Source organism: Tamandua tetradactyla, chromosome 7 (assembly GCF_023851605.1).
Source record: "Tamandua tetradactyla isolate mTamTet1 chromosome 7, mTamTet1.pri, whole genome shotgun sequence".
Classification (NCBI taxonomy): domain Eukaryota; kingdom Metazoa; phylum Chordata; class Mammalia; order Pilosa; family Myrmecophagidae; genus Tamandua; species Tamandua tetradactyla.
Window position 1 is genome coordinate 2,898,711 of NC_135333.1, and position 16,022 is coordinate 2,914,732.

The 16,022-nt window shown below is 46.9% G+C and overlaps 1 protein-coding gene across 4 annotated transcripts in view; it reads right to left on the minus strand.

The window, feature by feature from the left end:
* Window positions 1–1,905: 1,905 nt before the first annotated feature.
* PCNX2 (pecanex 2) overlaps window positions 1,906–16,022 on the minus strand; it is a 460,152-nt gene continuing 446,035 nt past the window's right edge. For all 4 annotated transcript variants that reach the window (XM_077168355.1, XM_077168358.1, XM_077168357.1 and 1 more), the window contains 6 exons: window positions 15,385–15,529; window positions 14,673–14,903; window positions 13,758–14,032; window positions 12,922–13,091; window positions 4,804–5,252; window positions 1,906–2,911 (listed from right to left, as the gene is read on the minus strand). In XM_077168355.1, coding sequence (XP_077024470.1) covers window positions 2,735–2,911; window positions 4,804–5,252; window positions 12,922–13,091; window positions 13,758–14,032; window positions 14,673–14,903; window positions 15,385–15,529 — 1,447 coding nt within the window. In that variant the 3' untranslated portion in view covers window positions 1,906–2,734. The remainder of the gene's footprint in view (window positions 2,912–4,803; window positions 5,253–12,921; window positions 13,092–13,757; window positions 14,033–14,672; window positions 14,904–15,384; window positions 15,530–16,022) is intronic.

Below are 16,022 nucleotides of genomic sequence, written 5' to 3' on the forward strand. Positions count from 1 at the left end.
GAGTAAACTCATGTAGGGAGCTGGACAAGTCTTTTAAATGGATGGAGTATAACTTGATTGGCATGACTGGCAGGAAGAGGTTTCCAGTAAAGTTGCAAAGTCATTCAGTCACTGTTTCCCAGCCCTTAAAAGGGCAGGTGGTGACAGTAGCCCAGAAAAAAAATGGAATAGGCTCTGCCTCTTCTTTCTGTTTCATTCTCCTTTAGTGCTCATAGGAGTTTGTGACGAGGAGAATTGTGTGTGTGTGTGTGTGTGTGTGTGTGTGTGTGTGTGTGTGTGTGTGTGTGTGTGTGTGCTTATATAGATGCTTGTGTCACTTTAGCGTAGTGATTTGGGACAAAAACAGTAGAAAAAGATGGAGGTGGCTTCAAGAAGAAAAGGCTAGACAGGCATTGCTGATCTGCATGTTTTGGACAAAGACAAGTTTAAGCCTCTAATGATTTTAGAAAACTACTTGCCAGACACAGATGGTTTCAAATTGTAGTGAAAATTCATATTTAGAATTAGTAATGCCAAATTAGCTACACAGTTTATCTAAAACCAAGTGCTGAAGTTTTAATATTATCTTTAAAGGGGAATCAATCTTGTTTAGTGTCCAATTTCAGAAATTAACGATATATGCTAGCAGAACAGTTGAGTAACTCTTGCAAGAAATGTCAATTCAGGAATATCTCCTTTAAATGGCACCTAATAATACAATATTTTGCAAAGAATACTCTCCAATTAAAAGCTGACTGGTTGAGGACCAGATTAGCAAGCTCATGAATTATAAAATGGTTGCATCATTGATGCTGGCCAGACAGCCACAAAGAATCCTTGAGTAACTCAAAATCATTTTTCCTTTTGTGGGTATGTTTCCAATAGATATAAGTGTGTGTACGTATACATACTTTTAATAAGCAGACTCAAGGTGATTTTACTCTTTCAAAGATAATGCAAAACAGTTGCATTCATACCTAAAGAATTCAGTCTTACTGTTGTTGATAAACTGTATACATTTTCTCCACCTTCTATCCCCCCAAAAGGCTCCACCAAGGATAAGGAAAGTAATAAGCAGATTGAATGGTTGAAGGAGCTTACGTGTCTCTCTTTAGTGGAACTGGATATAGGAGCCCCCAAGGTACTTTCAGTTTCTCACTTGTCATTACAAATTCTCTACTGACTGGTTTTCCAGCTTTTTGGGGGGAGTTTCATTTTTTTGTGGAACATAGCATTCTGTTTCTTCTGAATGCTCAGAGGAGTGATTAGCTATGCATGAAACTAATTGCTTCTAGGCACTTGTCTTTTTCTTACTGAATTTAAGGAAGACATATATGAGGTGGCCATACTCACAGAGCAAGGACTGCTGTTATTTCTTAGGGTTTGGGCATTAACTTGCCCAAGAGGATTTCAGAAGTTTTGTTTGGCCAACTTAGAGAACTACAAGAGTGTTATATCAACTTTTCATTAGACAGGTACCTGCATATAAATAAATAATAGCACACTGTCTCTGATCATAGAGCCCACTTATTATTAACTGCCAATTCTTGATTTGAAAAGAAAAGCATTACCCTCTGCTTCCAAGGGGTAAGGTATTCTCTTCAAGTACCACCCCCCCGCCAATTCTAGATCCTAGATTCTTTGAAGAAATGTGTGTGAACTGTTTTCCAAATTGAGTGTTTCTATTGTCTTTCCAAGTGGATATTTCAACAGATCAATGTTATATTCTTCATGCTCTACTTTAAGATTCCTGCCCCCTTTTCTTATGTCAGCAAGAATCCAGGTTTCTGTTCTATCCAATGGTTCTTAAGATGGGAAATGTTATATGTATCAATTTGTGTTCAAATTTCATTCTTACAGTAAAGGATAAACTAGAAATGACAAGTTTCATCAAACCCAAACTGGAAACATCAGTAACTATAAACATTTTAATTTCAAAAACAAAGCAGTTGTTCTTGGTTTGGGAAACAAGCATGCATCCCTGCAAAGCACTCAGGAGTGCTGGGTGAAGTAGAGGCTTGGCTTTTTGTAGGAAATCTCTTTAACTGCAATGGAAGGAGCAGCATGTTATTTCCATGCACTCACTTGATTAGACTTCTAAGCCCCTATCATTACGTATCCTGGCTCTTGGGCAGAAAACTTTAGCCTTGATTGCATGCACTACCAATTTCTTGTAGTAAAGATGTCACTAGTGTGTACTTAGTTAACACCTGTCTAAAGATTATAAAGAAATAAGCTTTTCCTTTAAATATACCTAGATCTAACCTTAATTAATTTTATCAGCTAATGGTGTAATACGTGCTGTTCATTTCTTTTTCATAGTAACTCTAATGTATAAAATGCCAATTACTTCACATGCAGTTGTCTTATTTTCATCAGGGTAGGAAACAATCATGTGCTCTACTTGCTTTTTGGCATTAAATGGCTTTTGCTTGAAATTCTAATTCTGGAAAGTTTATTTGTCCATCCTGAGTTCTGCAGGTCTGATGGCAGCAAAGTGCCTGTGCAGGTGCTTGGGGGAAGGAGGCAAATGTTATCAATGTTTTCTTTAATGTGAGAATTTTTCAAGAACCTGAGATAAAATTATTCAGTTTTCTAGAACAGCGCTCATATTTCCACAGAAAGGCCTCGCTTGGATCACAACATTTGTTCCGTTTTGTTTGGGGAGCTCAAGGAAGAAAAATAAAGGTGAGAGTGTGGCTTTGTCCCAGTTTCTCCTTTGAAGGTCGGAGCTCATCTCCAGACAGATGCCTGGCTACTGCTCATCGGAAGCACTTTGCTGCGAAGCCGTGTCATCCAGCCCCATGTCCTCTTGGCTGGCTCTTCTGCAGATGACCCCTAGACTCCCTGCTGCCACGGCTTCCGCTGGACGTCGATTGTGAAACTGGCTCTGCTCTGTAGCATCGGTGGGCTCACATGGCTCTGAGAAGTGCTTCCAAAGAGAAAAGAGGCAACAGGTAGCTCAGCAAATATTTATTGCCATTTCTTCTTATTAGTATCACCTGTCTGCCTGTAGGTACTAAATGCCACCAGTGTACCAGGCACCCTTTAGCTCAGATGCTGAAAGATCAAATTACAGGGGACCAATGGGTTTAGCCTTTGAGGAAAGGAAGCACAAGGGGAGCCATAAATCTAACATAGGGTCTCTGAATGTGGGCACCTTTTTTTGGATAATCTGGATGTGCTAGAAAGAGACGACCTTGGTAAAAGGTAATTTGTGAGCCTGGATTTTGTGTTTTGGTCAGCATCGCATCATATGTATACTCACGAGTACTGAATTCCTGGAGGTTTGGCCCAAAACGGGCCTTTTCATTCTGGATGCAGAACCAAGGACTCATCATCCGTGTTGGAGACAGACAAGGAGATGAATCCAGAGCCACACAACACAAATTGTTGCCTTAAACTCAGATTGAGGGTGGGGGAAAGGTGTAATATTTTGTATATTTTTACTGAGAAAATGAAGCAAAGGGAAGTTAGTTTGTAAGTTTAATTTTTAAATCTGAAGTACCAGCTTTCTTGCTCTTGGCACGTGTGGCCTGAGAGCTCCAGGAAGCTCATAAATGACCTATAAAAGATGGCACACCATTGCTGCAACCCACGCCCCTTTAGGCAGTGTGTGTGAATGGGCTTCAGGGCAGCTGGGAACGCTGTTGCTGCATTGTTTCCATTGGAGTGGGAAGCAGCTCTGCCTGCAGAGCCTCTCCCAATGGGAGAAGGAGAAAGTGGAAGAATCAGAATGTTCAGGATGTAGTCACCAATAACTACCTCCAAATAACTGCACCTGGAAATAGAAGCCAAGCACGGTGCTACTCTCTTATGCTTGATAAAGAGCATAAACCTTGGGCAGGAAAATGTGTGAACATTTTAAAGGAATACGGGAACTCCAAAATCAGACAACTAATTTTTGCTCTAATGCTACCCTCCTCACCCCAGCACCCCAAACTACCACCGCTACATTACATAAGGGATCAGTGCTGGGAATGTATGTATGTATGCATGCATGTATTTTTGAAGCTCAAGTATTCATGTCAGGCCAGCTAGCCTGGAATTCTAGATAAGTAAGTTTATTTGGGTAAAGTCTTTAGAACTCAACTTTTCTAATGTTTAAATATCTAAAAGTAGTAGGCTATCTTGCCAGCTTAAAAATTAAATCAACAGAGAAGATAGGCTTTAACAAGTGAGTATGACTGCTGAATTATATTGATATTTCTGTTGGTCTCCAGTGTCTTGGAACAACTAGAATAAAAAACAAAAAAATAGTGGAACTGTAACTCATACCAAACTTTAGAATCTGTTCTACAACTATTTGTTAAAATGTAATTGGAAATGTATTGCTTTTTTGTATATATATTTCACAATAAAAAAAAAGTTAAAAAAAAACACTTAATCTAGTGGTTATGTATGAATAACCTAACTCCAATGTTGATGTGCTTCCTTTCCTTTCCCTCAGGTCTGAATAATATGAAAAGAGAAAGAAATAAAACTTGGCTTCCACTGTATGGATGAGTGGAGAGCTTCTTTCCCTTACCCCCAGGTTTAATGCAAATGATAACAATTCTGCTTAACTCTCGCATCTGGCACCCTCCAGTAGTGCCTGGGCATTATTACTTGCAGGACGTGTAATGTCAGTTTGTCTGCTTTGGAGAGCTGCTAACTGATTTCATGTCTAATTACCTGGTCATTTGTCACCCGGGGAGCCCTATTATGAAAGTGATGGGAGTCATTAGGTATCATATGTTAAAAGAGTGCAGGCCAGGAGCCCATGCTACCAGCCTCTGGCCCCGCCTGGTCCCGCCCTGGCTAGCCTTTGCTGAGCTTCCTTACCCGTGTGGCCTGGCTGGCAGCTCTGGCCGAGGGCCCCATTACAATGTTGACGCTGCTGGACGACTGGGTGTCACTGGTGTTGCCCCCCTCTGCAGCGGAAAGACCAGAAATCACCAGAGCGCTTGAAAAGCTCCTCTTGCCAAAGAGGAAGCTCAGGGTGGAGCTGGTGGAGGAGCCCAGGCTGGATCTGATGAGCGCCTCCGCGCGCTCGCGCACACTCAGGCGGCCCGTGGCAGTGGTGGGCGGTGGCTGAGAGTGCAGGGAGGCGGCCGAGGCGTGCAGGGAGAGCTGGCTGCCGGAGAGCCGGGGGGCCAATTCGTGGACTGATGTGGACGTCTGGATGAAGGCCTGGTGGCCCTCTAGCACTGGGCCAGACAGACGCGAGATGGGTGGTCTTTGGCTTAATGCCGCATGTGCTTGGACAGACTGACTCCTGCCCTTTCTCCTGCCTTTGAGAGAAAGTGGGACACGTTTTAGTAGCAGGTCATTGTCAAAGTCGTCCTGACACGTCACTGTTTCCTTCTCTGCACGCCCCGAGGAACCGGGCTTATCCACCGCCTTAGAAACTGGGGCTGACAGCTACAAGGCCAACTGCAAGCCTCAGCCCTGTTCCTCATACAGAATCGAGGGCCTTACCCAAGCTTACTCGGCTGGATAGGGGCAAAGGCCAGGCAAGAACAGGCCTCTGTGTTTTAACCACCTGGTGAAAGCCCCCTGCCGGCTAAGGGTGGTGGTAGGAAGTGCTGGTGTGGGGAGTAGCAGCTGTGGTGACTGAGTGGCTGGGGCCTGATTTTAGCACTGAAAGTCTTGCGTTCCTGGAAGCTGCCTCAGTCCAGGACATACCTGGGTGACAGCAGCAACATAACTTGACTTCATTAAGCACATCTTAGTTAGTTTCTGGGGCAGGACCTTAGTTCCTGTGCTGAACTGACAAATAGCAATAATAGGAAAATATCGCCAATTGTTACCATTTTTAATTGTTTTGAAAAGAAAAACCATGCTGTGGCCTTTTATCCTAGAACAGGTTTCCCTTAAGATGAAGGTTTTCCAGGTCAGGCTCTTTACGGGTCTGACCGCTGAGTGTGCAGCCGTCGCTGGCCAGGCCTGGGCCTCTGTTCACGCGGCCTCAGCACCCAGAGGGCTCCCTTCTCTCTTTTGCCAGCCATCCCTCCCCTCAGGTGCCCCTCCTGGCCCCAGCTCCTGTCTGACACTTATCTAAACAAGGTCATTTTGACTAAAGAGATGGAATTGCCCTCAAAATTTGGTTCTGCCACGTCTCTAAAAGCCTTATAAACTAAGCAGTTAGAAGGAAAACTTGGGCTTGCTAGCATGTTTGGATGAATATCTTAAGCACCGATGATCACTGGGATCTAATTTAAAGATGCTATTTTTATAGTAGCAGCTAGTGAAGTCACAGTTCTACCAGTTGCCTTATTGGCATGTCCCTTGAAGCTACCATTAGAGACTGAATAAACAAAAATGAGATGGTGCTAAAAAATGGACTGTATAATGCCTTTTTTGTGTGTTTAATACATTTTTTCATATTCCAAATGCCCAAGTGGCCAAGTCGTGCATCATGATGATTGTGAAATGCATAAATATTAACATATTTAATATTTATTGACACACAGCAGGTGGGTCCTTGTCCTTTGGTTTCTGGCACTAGCTGCAAAAGTTCCTCACCCAGTACGGGTGGTCTAACCAGCATCAAACTCACTGACTTAGGGATGAATCTGGAGTATTTCTGGACAGCAGTCAGCTTTATAGTATAATCACAAACTGTGGTCTGTAGGAGAACCGAAGGAGTGAGATATCTTTTGAGAAGTAGCTCCTTGGGGACCAGACAATATAGAGATTCCAAGAGTTTCTACCCACCCTCAACCCTTCTCCTCTCTTCCCAATGGTGTATCGGCAGAAGTGGCCCTTTGCGTCACTCACATTGAACTTGGTGCCCATTTGGATGCTCTGAAGGTGGAGTGCCATTTCTAGAGGGTACTTATGTCCCTCTGCCACCCTCACTTTCTCCTCCCGCTGTATGCTGAGAAAATAGGTGCTTACTCCACAGGGCCATGGCAGTCTCACAGGACTTGTAGGACCATCCCTGGAAGTGACTGTGGTGTGCCCTTCACCTGGGGCTTCCATCTGGGGCTGGGGCACACCCACCTCTGCTTCGGGAGGAATGGGTCCTGGCCTGCCTGAATGGTCCCTGCTGATTAGTTTAATATTACCCTTACAGAGAGAGAAAAGGGCACCCTGATGAATCAGAATGAACTGAGATGGTGATTTGTTAGTTCAAAGTTGGCAAGGCCCAGCATCTGTTTGTGATTATACTATAAAGCTGACTGCTGTCCAGAAATACTCCAGATTCATCCCTAAGTCAGTGAGTTTGATGCTGGTTAGACCACCCGTACTGGGTGAGGAACTTTTGCAGCTAGTGCCAGAAACCAAAGGACAAGGACCCACCTGCTGTGTGTCAAGGGGACAGGTCTACATAAGATGAGAACCTCTCCTCAATTTCACCATTTTGGATTTCCTCATTGCTTCTGCTTCCCCCCACCCCCTTGCTAAATGCATTTCTGCTACACAGGATCATTATGTTGTAATTTAACTTACTTTTGTTAATACTTCATTATCAAATTGTGTGTTTCTAGGGCAAACCTTTCCAGAACCTGAGTTGAAATACCACAGAAACAATCCCTTCCTGGCTTCTCATCATGGCACTATTCCTTTGCCTTTGACTGTTACCTGCAAGGTTGTGGGGCATTCTTCACCAAGAGAGGAAGTTGGCCTGCCTCTCCGATTCGGAATCGACATTAGTTGTGAATCCTACCAGCTCATCAGTAAGTAGGTCACCAGCCTCTGCGGCTGGGCTAAGTCCGCTTCCAGCTGTGAGGTATACATTTTACCCCTGCTAGGAGATGGCAGGTCCTGGCAGCTGGGCATGAGGGGCTGCCAGGCCTGGGGCAGGCAGGGCTGGCTGCAGCAGATGCTCAGCGGGCCCGCCTTTAGACAGGACCCCTGTTCTCTGAGTTTGGCAATGGTTCTGGATTGGGATATTTGGCTGGGAATTGAGATGGGACCAAGGGAGGGACAGAGCAGTTGGGTTCTCAGCCATTGAAATTGAGCCTTGGTCACTATGAGTCAAATAAGATCCCTTTTATTTAAATTTGGTTCAAATTCATCCTTCAACGTTGTTCAGACATTGCTACTTGGCTCAAACTTTCTCTGCCACTGCCTTGCCCAGATTCAGTCAAAGGCTTTTGTTTTCTAGGACTTGAAGTCTCCAGCATGCTGCCTGCTTATAAGTGCTTTTAGGGTGTGGGGAGCGGGAAGGTGGGAGGGTAGAAGAGGGGGATGTTCTAATTGCCCACGGATATGGAGATGAGACACAATCCTGTCTTCATATGCTCCAGAGAGAGAGAGAGCAAGTCACCCCGGCAGAAGGTGGTAAAATTCCTATTATGGCTTTAATTACCATGGTACTAAAAAGGTGCCATTTAAATTTTAATTTTTCTGAGGGGTGAGAGAGGGAGGGCAGGGACAAGAGGAAGAGGTGTCTGTGTCCTGAGTAAGGGGAGGCAAGTTGTTCCTTTCCAATACTTATTTGGGCCTTTCTACCTTTCCAATACTTATTTGGGTCTTTCTAGGTTTCCTTTTAGGGGGCCGGCTGTGTTCAGGATGTCTCCAGATTTCTCTCTGTCTGAAGCTTTCCTGCTACCAGTTTTAAGCAAACAATTACTTGAAACTGGGGTCCAAGCCCTCTCAGTTGGCTTCTACAGAGTGGTATGTTTACGCTGGTTGGCTTTGAAGCCTCCACAGCGAGCTTTAGAGAAGAGTTGCCCCAGGAGCTCAACCAAAGCAGACCCTGGAGCAGCAGCTCTGGCAGTGGGTGGGGTCAAGACACCTGGGCAGGTTGGGAGGACGGGAACAGGGTTTCCCACCACTTCCATCTGAGACTAATGCCCCACCACCTGCCCTTAGCTCACTGGGCATTCACAGGGACTCGAATCCAAAATGTTTGAAAAGGTAGCTGCTTGCTCTGCAGCCCTTGTGCCCTTCAATAGACTATTTGAGGATCTTGGCTATATGTAGAGACAACCTGGCCTTTCTAGGGGCAGGTAAGCAGCCCATAGAGGGCAGTGGGTGTGGTCCTCCTCTCAGGGAAGGAAGACCATCAACAGCCCTATGAGCTCCCCTTTCTTCCCAGGACTGTCCCAGCTTGATGTGACCTAGGTCCTATCGGGCTGAAGGCATCACCAAGAGAGCGTTTCGCCTTAGGTTTCCTGTCTAAACCTGATCCTGCAAGGTCAAGAGAACCTCGGGGTATAAAGTCAGGGGACCTAGTGTGATTTTGGTAGGGGATCTGGGGCATCCAGGACAGGATGGTGCATTTCAGGAGAGCCAACAGGATCAGCAGCTCTTGGTTCTGGTGCTCTTGGCTGTTTTGAATGCAGCTGCCAGTCCCATTTTGGAATTTGTGACCCAAGGACCTGATACCCTAGCCTTCTAGGAAAGCCCTGGGGTGAAGAGCTGAATTGAGCTAAGTTCAGGAGGTGGAGTTATCCACTCATTCACTGAACCCACGTCTACTGAGCGAGCACAGGACCACCCTGGGACCTCTCCACCCCCAGGCCTCGCTCTTTAGTGCCCCCTCCCCTCCTTCCCTCCACCCCCTCCTCCTACCACATTGCTCCACAGAGCATGGAAGTCCATGGAAATGGGACCATGACACCCACACTCACACACTTGTGCAAGGCATTTCTGGGGACCTGGAACTCCAGAAGCTGCTGCCTAAATCTGGAGCCTGCACAGGCCTGTTCCTTGGGTTTGGCTTCCTGAAGGTGGACTGTGCTACAAGGGTGGGGAAGGAGCAGCTGTTCGCAGGGGTGTGGCTGGAGCGTGCACACAGGCACAAGGCACCTTGCAGGGAGAGACTGAGAGCAGGGGAGAGAGAGCTGTGGTCTCCGTTGGTTCCCTTGTCCTGGGCCCTAAGGGCCTGAGTGCCAGCTGTGTGCAGGCCTCTCCCAGGCACTGGGCAGTGAGCAGAAGCCAACTACCTTTGTGGGAGGATCCTCAGCACACCCCAGGAAACGTGTCTCAGCTAGCGACTGGTGGTAGAGGAAAAATGAAGCAGGGAAAGGGGAGGCCTCTCTGACGAGGTGGCAGTGGTCAGAGACCTGGGACAGTGAGTAAACAAGCCACGCTGATGTTGCAGGAAGCACCGCCCCAATGGAGGCAGAGGAGCCCGTGTGGCCACAGCACTGCGGTGGAGGACAGGGGTGGGTATTCAACAGCAGAATAACACAAACTGACTCAAGTAATAAAATTCCTCTGGTTGCTCTATATAGAGAAGAGATTTAGGATTTTGTGTAATTATTCAGGTTCCCAAAAGGCGAGAGACAGAAAGAAAGCGAGAGAGTTTTTTTTTTCTATGTAAACATAGGTCGGGGAGAGATGTGCCCTGTTTCCATCTCCCCTCTCTCTCCTCTCAACCATCTGACCCCTTGCTGGGGAGCGCCCACGTCTCCAGACAGCTTTCCCTGGAGAACCACCCTGCCTTCCGCTGTCACCTCAGTGAGTGTTGGGAGTGCCCTGTGGGTGCCGCCACCCTCTGCCCCACCTGCTGAAGGAGACCCACTGTCCCGCCCACACCCTCACCTGTTCAGAGTGAGGATCTGAAGGAAGCCCTGGCCTGCTGCTTTAGGAAGCCCTTGGTACCAGCTTTGCCTGCTCGTGGGGCCAGAAGGAAAATCAGTTGTAAGTGGAACCCTTTGCCAGGGGACAGGGCAAAGTCATGACTAGCAGGGGACACTGCCAGCAGCCACAGATGGAGCGCTGGGAGGTAGTGTGACCTAGGAGCTGTGCAGTGAATAGTGGCTTCCATCAGCTCACCCCCAGGACTCAGGGACAAGGACATGATCCCAGTTGTAGAAGGACTGGGGAAGCTAGGCAGGGTCCCGGGGCCGGGCTAGGAGAGGGTACGGCAGTTAGGACCACAGGGTCTGGCGTCATCTTGCCTGTGTTCAGGTCCCAGATCAGCCACTTGCCAGGTGGGTGCTTTGGGCAAGTTATGCCTCAATTTCTTCATCTGCAAACTGAGGCTAAGGAAAGTGCCTATCTCCTACAGTTAAAGTGAGATGGAGAGAATTTATACGTGTAAAGTACTCAGGACAGTGTTTGGGACATAGTAAACACCTGAGAAATGTTACTTAATAGTATATATTAATATACATATTAATATTATATATCATTAAATATATTTAATATTATTTATTATTAAATATATAATATTACATTTAATATTTTAGCAAAAATGCAGTAAATGAAAATTGGGAGCACAGAAAGAGGAGAAGCAGCCAGAAGGCTGGTTTGCATCACAGCTGCTGACGCCTTGGTTGAGGGTTTCCTAAGGGGCCCCTGAGCAGGTGGCGGTTGAGCAGTTCTGATGGCCGTGAGCACAGGGCCAGGTGGGCTATTATACCAGTCAAGCCTGTGAGCTTGTAAAAAGTAGACCGCCAAGTGTGGCCTTGGTGTGCGCAGTTTTAAGAAGCTATAATGTGGAAAATGAACAGCTGGTTTGGGCTCTGGAAGACCCTACTCCAGCATCTGCCACCAAAGTCTGGGATTGTGCCCAGCCCCATGTCTCCAGCTTTAATTGGAAGGGACAATCACTCCCTCCAGCATCCAAATTTTGTGAAGAAGGAACGTCAGCTTTATTCTCGGCCAAGGCCGAGGTCAGTTGCTGGTCCTGTTTCACTCGTAAGACCAGGAAAGGAGGCATTTTGCTAAGTTAGGGGCTCATCCAGCACACCCTGTCTCTAACTCTTGAAGAGCCTGTCAGCCACTCCAGCCAGCTCTCCCCTGATGCCTGCATGACTCTTTTCAGCGTCCCCATTGATCTTGCCTGTAGTCCATGCCAGATAGACAGGTTACCTGGACAGTCCTAGCAAATGCCAAATGTATAGGCATTTCACCATCTGGAGCCTACGTCGCATTTTCCCATCTGGAAAACTACTTCAGTGATTTTGAATTATTATCATGTAAAAACAATTGTTAACTTAATTATGAGAAATTCCCAGTCTGAAAGCCAGCCACACCTTTGGTGGCATCCAGGTAGGTGCTCTGCTTGGGGTTCTGGGAAGGGGATATTAGGCTGGGGGTGGGAGAAACAAAGCCCCCCCCCCCTTCTGAGCAACTAATATCCACTTCTATGCCCAAATATATGTATTGCCCATGTTTACAAAAAGCCTTACTATCTCATTATAATCCTCTGCCTTGCTGTGTGCATTCTGGGGTGGCAGGGACTATTAACTCATTTGGTGCAGAGCTGAAGGGGAGCATGCACACAGAGGTGCTTAATAAATGCTTCTGGATGCTGAGGAAGAATTCAGGCCAAAAAGTGATACTGTTAACAGACTTGAAAGGGCAAAACCAAGGACCTATCAGCCAGCAGGAACCAGGGCTCAGTATCTGGTGCTCCTGTGTTCCAAAGAGGTTTATCCTCCGTGACCCCTCAGCCTCTCAGTTTCTGACCCAACCTCCCCTCTCCCAGGCAGCACCACCAACATGCTTTCGAAACCTCATCCATCTGGTGAGGCATTTGAGCGTCAGACTAAACGGAATTTTAGACTTTGAACTCCAGCCTAACCTTGGTCCCACCCACCTCCGACATTCCCACCAGCTGACATCCTTCTCACCCTCTTATCCTCTGAAATGACAAGCTTAACAGGAGGAAGGTGAAAGCTAGAGAAAAGTCAGAGAGGAGCAATGTTCATGCAAACTACAGTCTTGGAGATGGGGGTGGGAGAGTGAGCAACTCAGAAATCAAAATCGCTCTAACATAGCCGGATGTAGGAGGTCCATAAACAAAATAGTTACTGAATGAGTAAGAGATGGAATTGAGTGGAGTGATCACTGGACAGATGAACAGATAGATGGATGGGCTGGGCTGGCCAAGTTAATGGATAGATAGAAGGATAAATGATACAAACGTACCAATACCAATTTTTGTCTTAGGAATGAGCTCTCAGAGGTTAGAATGACAGTGTGATCCCTGGTGTTAGTCTCTGGGACTGAACGAGCCTTACCAGTGACCCCAAGCCCTTCCATTGCACCCACCTGTCCTCCGGGGCCCTTCCCGGTTCCTGTCCTTTCTGGGCTGCTCTGTGCTGCTTTCCTGGCTCTCCCCACTTGGGGCACTGCCCCTGCCTGCAGACGGGACCCCTCCTCCGTCCACGTCTTCAATGTTACCGCCGCTCTGCTGGCCAGCATTGCAGTCCTTCCGCATTCTGCGAGTGGGAGGAAGACCTCAAAGATTCCCACCAGAACATTCCTGACACCCCTAAATGCCCCCCACCACACGGACACCTAAATCGGTAACTGGGACTCATGTTCTGCCAGTGCACTGTCCTCCCAGATGCAGGTGGGGAGGGGGCTTTGGTTCCCCAAACCTTAGTGTCTAATGAATGGCTCCCCTGCACCAGGAGGAATAAGCTTTCGTTCCCACCTTCCACAAGAGCCCTTAATTCTGAGGCCTGAGAAAGCGCTCCGCCACCTTGAGGCCACACTTCTTAGGCTTCATGCCAACTGACCAGGGACGTACTACTAAACCCAGGTGAGAAGCCCCACTGGAGGGAGGGTGCACGCAGTGGGAGTCCAGGCACGGCTCTCTGTCACAGATCTGAGCATTTACTCCTACAGACCCGTAACCTCCGCAGCTCGGAGAATCCGGGTGTGTTTGGGGGAAGTAGTTTCTCATCCGTATGAGATTCCCCATAGATTCATAATCGGAGATCACTTGTCAAAACGAAAGATCTGTGAGATGCCATTTGGGCATAACAATTTTAAGCATTAGAGAAAATAATGATCCGCAGTGGAATTCTAATCAGATGTTCACGCACTGTGCTCACCCCCCACCCGCCATCCAGACAAAGGCTTTTACTGTAGAAACCTACCTCAGCCACTTGGTCCGGAACCATGTCCTAATGCTGTCCAAACTGGCAGTTACCCCCCAGATGTTCTTCAGCTGCCTGTGAGTGCCTAGGTAGGAGGTGGTTAGGGGGGACACGTACATGGGATACCCCAGGGGCTGATCACAGGAGGAATTGATCAAGTTTCGGAGGACCTGCTTATTGTTCTGGATGCTGCCGCGCTCAGGGTTGCGGTTGCGAAGGAATATGAGCTCCTGCTGCTGCCCGGCCCAAAGGCCTCGGACACACTCCTTGTTAACCTACGGGTCAGGTGAGGAACAGAGAAGACGAGCAGATGATCCGTAGTTATTCAGTATGCTGGTTTTAACCTACAGGGAGTGATCAGGGCTCTGGGATGGATATCTTATGTGACCATGAGGCTTTGGCCTGAAGCTCTTTTATGGTCAGGATGGTGATCCTAGAGGTGGGTGTGATGCCATTTTCAAACATTTCATTGAGAGTAAATATCAAGAAAGTAAGTCTTTCTTTTAGCCCAGTGGTTTGACGCAACGTGAAAAGAAGAAACATAGGGAATGTGACTCTTGGTTCAAGAATGTGCTATTAGGGGAAGTATAGAATTTCTCTGAGAGTCTTTAAAAATAAGCTAGATCCTGATTCTCATCTAAATGCACTTCTCCCGGGGCTTGACTCATTCCTTGGGTAGGGGCTGCCTCTCTGAGGGGGAGACGATCCTATCAGGGGAACACAGCCCCCAAGCCCGGCTCCTTACTCGGCCTCTGCTTGCTGGCCAGCGCTCCTGGGGAAGCTGTTTCTCTGAACAGAGGATGATGGTACAGGGACTCACATGTTCACGCCAACCACCGTTCTATTCCTTTTCTGTTACACCCCCAAACAAGAGACTCACTCCAAAGAGAAATCCAGAAAGTGTGGCTACCGTACCTTGATCACCTTGAAGCTCAGGAAGCTTCTGTGGAGCATGATGACCTTGTACTCATCAGCGCCCTCGTCCACGACGTGCCTCAAGGTCAGCAGCTCCTCCTTGTTAGACAACACGGCGTTCCTCCAGGTGGGGTCGCCCTCGTGGCAGATCACCACCTTTTTCTCAAAGGACTGGATGGCCTCATAGAGGACCGCTGGGTCTTCATACTCATCAGGGCAAGTGAACTGGTCCTGGTGAAAGGAAGTCCATTTGTGGGCTTGGTGAGGATCAGAAGAGCTGGTCCTCGGGGGGAGGGGGGCACAGACAGTGACTTGGACAGTGACCTCCAAAGCTAGGTTCACTTCCATGTCTTTACTCCCTCCCCTGATTGTCTTCTTAATCCTGCACAGGATACAGGGCACACCTCCTCACTGCATTCGCCTAACGGGGTTGTGGTGTGCCTAGCGAAAGAGCTTCCTGGCTAGGGTTTCTCATGAGTTCTAGATCAAGTCTGAGCACTTGTGATATGCCATTTTTCTCTGGCCAACATCCTCTTCCCTCACTCCTCCCTGAATAACTACCATCTGCTAGTAGTTCTTGAGGACAGATCACCACGGGCCAATGTCAGGAATCTCCAGATGACTCAGTGCTCACTTACCTAAGTAACAAACCCACTAACAAATCACTTTCAGAGAAAGGTGACAAAGATATATATTTTTTCCTTTTCTTTACCTGGTGAAGCTTCAGTGACATCCTGATAGCAGGAGCAACAACTTTATGCAGTAGATCCATGTCAGCAAATACCCACTCATCTTGGGTTGCTATTCTAAAGTCACCTTTGAAGAGGGCATGAAGACCATACAAGAAAGAGTCCAGGCTATAAAAAAAAAATGCTTAATTACTGTCAATTCACGCTGAAAAATGTTCAGAATCCTGTCATTCTGAGCAACGTTTGAGTATTCCATATGTCCACTTCAAAAATTATCTTATCTTTAATCCAGTAGGAAGGTGGCGACTACCCTACAGTCCTCATTTCTGCCCTTATAACATAAGTCTTCGTGTCAGGGTGTGGAAGTCATTTTCAATAATTTTAGGAGCCACAGAAGTACTTGATTTTGGTGATTTCAGAGATCCTGGTCAGAACGGGTATAATGTGTGCACACTCAAATTTAGACTGCTAAGAAAACAGGCTGATTTATTCCAATAATACTACCAGCTCTCCATTTGTCAGGACTGTTGATGTCAACTATGGAATAATCCAGGGGCCTTTATTTTTCTTCTTTGATTTCTGGCTATGATTTTTGGTCTGTGTTACACATAATAAAACTTGGATTCTACATCTGTATGGAGAGAAAAAGTAAATCCAAATG